The sequence below is a fragment of the Pterocles gutturalis genome, unplaced genomic scaffold (assembly GCF_000699245.1).
Source record: "Pterocles gutturalis isolate BGI_N339 unplaced genomic scaffold, ASM69924v1 scaffold32116, whole genome shotgun sequence".
Classification (NCBI taxonomy): Eukaryota; Metazoa; Chordata; class Aves; order Pterocliformes; family Pteroclidae; genus Pterocles; species Pterocles gutturalis.
Genome location: NW_010101446.1, coordinates 168 through 4,243, shown reverse-complemented (window position 1 = coordinate 4,243; position 4,076 = coordinate 168). Strand labels below are relative to the sequence as shown.

The following is a 4,076-nucleotide window of genomic DNA, read 5'->3' as shown; positions in this document are numbered from 1 at the left end:
GCTGGGCCGCCCCCGCTGCTGCGGGCCCTGCTGCCCCACTCCTTGAGGTGCCGTAAGGAGCTGAAGCGGGGAACTCAGAGCCTTGTGTTCAGAATGCTCTACACAGCTAACAGTAATATCTTGTACTGACTTATTCGAGCTCTGAATGTGGCTGAAGCATGCATTTTTATTAACGCATCAGCTTTGAGCTCAGTTTGTAGAACCATGTCAAAACCTAGTACTAACAAATGTAAAGCCCTTGAGACACTGGTCTTTCTGATAGTTTTCAAAACTGCTATAGCACGAGTCTGTTCTGGGTTATAACTGATAGTTTTCTAATAAGTTTTCTAGTGTACACATAGGCCTAAGTGTATGTAGTGTGTGTTTAATAATTAAACCTCTACAGACATGTGATGCTGCCAAGAGAACTTTCAAAACTAGTGCCGAAATCCCACCTAATGTCTGAAGAGGAGTGGAGACGACTTGGTGTTCAGCAAAGTCTTGGCTGGGTTCACTATATGATCCATGAGCCAGGTAAGCACATCTGAACAGAAGTAGAGGAACAGAAAATTCTTAACATATCAACTGCCTGGTGCTCAGCTGAAGTGTGTAGTGCATAATTGCTCCTGCTGTGAAATCCAGCTGGAATTCACTACTGAATGTTTAGACTCCCCTTTATCTCCTTGCTATTTTAGCCATTTGCCAACAAAGGCAACATAACACCCTCTACTGTAAACCTTCGCAACTTGTTCCCAGAACTGTAAAATGCTAGCCTTGTTATCTATTAGTAGACAAACATGCCAGATTGGGAACTTTTCCTACCTCTGCCTATAGAAATAGGCTTCTTGTGAGCTTTTGAATAATGTTAGTATCTCAGTGACTGAACCAAACTTTATGTAGCAGCCTATCTTTAAATCATAAAGCTGACACACCTACTTTTTGTGCAAAAAATTGATAGATGCTCACATAGACATGGTCCTGTATTAATACTCTGAAGAGTCTAAGGTATAGTTTGAACTGTAATTACACAGCCCACTAAGAGCAGCACTTAAAAGCAGTCTTTCAGTTAATAGAGTGTGAAGCCCTAAAACTGTACCTGTTTTCTACTGAAAACAACCATTCAAGGTAAGTTACCATTGACAAGCCTGACTAAAAAGTAACTGGTAATAGATGAATTTCAGGAGTTCCAAGTTTCTGAAGAACCAGGTGAAGAAGTTAGTATAACCTTTGAGTGGGCACCTTGGATATGTTGAGCTTGGAGGAGTTTACAATTAAGTTGGATTGATAATAATGTAGGCTGGCTGTATTAACTAAAGTGGCTTTTGTTACTGCTTGTGTTACGGTTTAACCCAGGTGGCAATGAGCACCACACAGCTGCTTGTTCACTCACTCCCCCCCGCAGTGGGATGGGGGAGAGAATCAGAAGAGTAAAAATGAGAAAATTCACGGGTTGAGATGGCAGTTTAATAGGTAAAACTAAAGCCACACACACAAGCAAAGCAAACAAAGGAATTCATTCGCTATGTCCTATGCTCAGGCAGGCATTCAGCCATCTCCAGGAAAACAGGGCTCCATCATGTGTAACAGTTACTTGGGAAGACAAACACCCTAACTCTGAATATGTGTCCCCCTCCCCTTCCTTCTTCCCTCAGGTTTCTATGCTGAGCATGATGGCATATGGCATGGAATATCCCTTTGGTCAGTTGGGACCAGCTGCTGAGCAATAACAAAAACATCCCTGTATTACTAACACTGTTTCCAGCACAAATACAAGACATAGCCCCATTACCTACCATGAAGAAAATTAACTCTGTCCCAGCTAAAACCAGTACAGCTTGTTGCTACGTACCTAACAAGGACAGCATCAGCAGTTTGTTAGTCTAACTTAGAGTAAGAAAGTTCAAATAGCCTAATGTAGAAAGATGTTTAGTACCAATACTAACTAAAAATACTTCATTTTTTTCCCAGTACTTACTTCCTGTAAGTATCTTAAGTTTATGATACTGTCAACGTGTGGTGTAAAACTTTAAAAGCACCTGTTTGACAGTTTTAACTGTGAAGTTGGTCTGTTAATACTACACATGAGGCCATATTTGTGGACTTCTTAATGTGTTTATTATTTGGCAGCAAGCTTCAACTATTGTTCGAGACTTATAAAATGGAAGAAATCCCTGTAATCAAGACTTAGGTGACAGACTGACACTTTGTTCAATTTTATTTCTGCAGAACCGCATATTCTTCTCTTCAGAAGACCTCTTCCAAAGGATGAGCAGAAATGAACCATTGCCTTCTCCTAAATCTTCTGAAACTATGTATATGAGTGTATGTATATATGTTGGTAGTATTCAGTGAATACTTAAAAATGTACAAAACATACATCCATACCTGTGCATGAGCTGTATTATTCACAGCAAAAAAGCTCAGTCAAATGCAATTCCAAGTAGGCTGCTATGGTGTTCAAAGAGTGATGAAATTATCTAATTTACTTTTAATGTAAGTGCCTGTCTGATTTTTTTTTTTTAGTGAATTTTAAACTTCTTACCTGTGTTCAATAAACTTTTGCACTCAGCTTTTCTGTTAAAGTGTAGAATCTTGAATGGCTCACCTGTTCAGTAGTAGGCATAAAGAAATAAACTGGGTTAATGTAAAACCTAAGTGCCTGGAGTTGTCATTCACCAGATAAAACAAATATTCAGTTCATGCTGTCATACCACCAGCAGCTGCTTCTGTCACATGAGAAGCACTGAGTTTACTTTGACAACACTTCTGAACTGCTACTGCCTACACAAATAATACAAGCTAGCTTCGCAGAAAAAACAGGATGCAAGACAGGACGTGCAGGCTAAAACCCCAGACTAAAAAGTTTGGGGCAGATAGAGTACCTACTTCAGAGAAAAATTAACTTAGTGAACCTATTTTGTTTTTCTGCAACAATTATTTTGCCCTCTAGGTCAAAGTTCCTAACCCTGATTTGAATTGGGAAATGGGGGCAATTGGAAAAGAAAGCTGGCAGTGATAGGTAATACTCAGACTAGCTTGTGACATGCTCCAATTATGGGACTCTGTAGTTGAGGTTGGTTATAATGGGATTAATTATTCTGTGCCATTCTACTTTTCATGAGGTGTCCAGTGATAGGTGGCAAGGGAATGGCTTCATGCTGGATCAGGGGAAGTTCAGATTGGATATTAGGGAAAAGTTGTTCACTGAGGGGGTGGTCAACTGCTGGAACAGGCTCCCTGGGGAAGTGGTCATGGCCCCAAGCCTGCTGGTGTTCAAGAAGTGTTTGGACGACTGCCTTAGAGTTACAGATTCACTTTGCAGTTTCCTTGGATGGAGCCAGGAGTTGGTCTTGATCCTCATGGCTCCCTTCTGACTCGGGATATTCAAGGATGAGTTGGTATAAACTTGTCTTAAGGTGTTAAGTAGTACTTAATATATATATATCTTTATGCTTGTTTGATTTGCATTGCTAGTACCAGTTTATCCTTCTGCCCCAAACTTTTTAGTCTGGGATTTTAGCCTGCACGTCCTGTCTTGCATCCTGTTTTTTCTGGGAAGCTAGCTTGTATTCTTTGTGTAGGCAGTAGCGGTTTAGAAGTGTTGTCAAAGTAAACTCAGTGCTTTTCATGGGACAGAAGCAGCTGCTGGTGCTAGGACAGCGTGAACTCAAGTTTCCTTGCCATATAAAAGGTCGGGCTAACACAGTGAAACTGATCAGTCCTTTTTCAGGAAGCTGGGTGCCAGCAAAGTTGAGCTCTGGGATGGACTTGATTTGGCAAGTTCAGAGGTAATAAATGGGATCAAAATGGTCACTGTTGCATCTTGGGCCCCTGTACTAGTAGCCATGCAATTAGATTTTTTTAAAAAGGTTTTTCAGTGTATGTGGTATTTGAGTAACTGCAATTCCAGTGGCTGTGCCTGGTTCATTTCACAGTGCAAAGCCAGTGTTGCAGCTGCGCAGGGCTTGGGAGGCCAACGCCACCAAGAACCTCTGCGTGTCACTTCACTGCTCTGCCTGCGTACTGCGTGCTCGCGATTCGGGTCGCTGCTGTGGTGACAGACAGAGTCGAGTAACCTGACTAATCTGGGAGGAAAA

At 41.4% G+C, this 4,076-nt stretch overlaps 1 protein-coding gene across 1 annotated transcript; it reads left to right on the top strand.

Annotated features, from left to right (window-relative positions):
• Nucleotides 1-385: 385 nt before the first annotated feature.
• CKS2 (CDC28 protein kinase regulatory subunit 2) lies at nt 386-2,258 on the top strand (the record flags this gene model as incomplete). Its single annotated transcript, XM_010083492.1, has 2 exons — nt 386-513; nt 2,206-2,258. Coding segments are annotated over 2 exons (181 nt in total), but the record flags the coding sequence as incomplete, so codon positions are not given.
• Between the last annotated feature and the right edge of the window lie 1,818 nt (nt 2,259-4,076).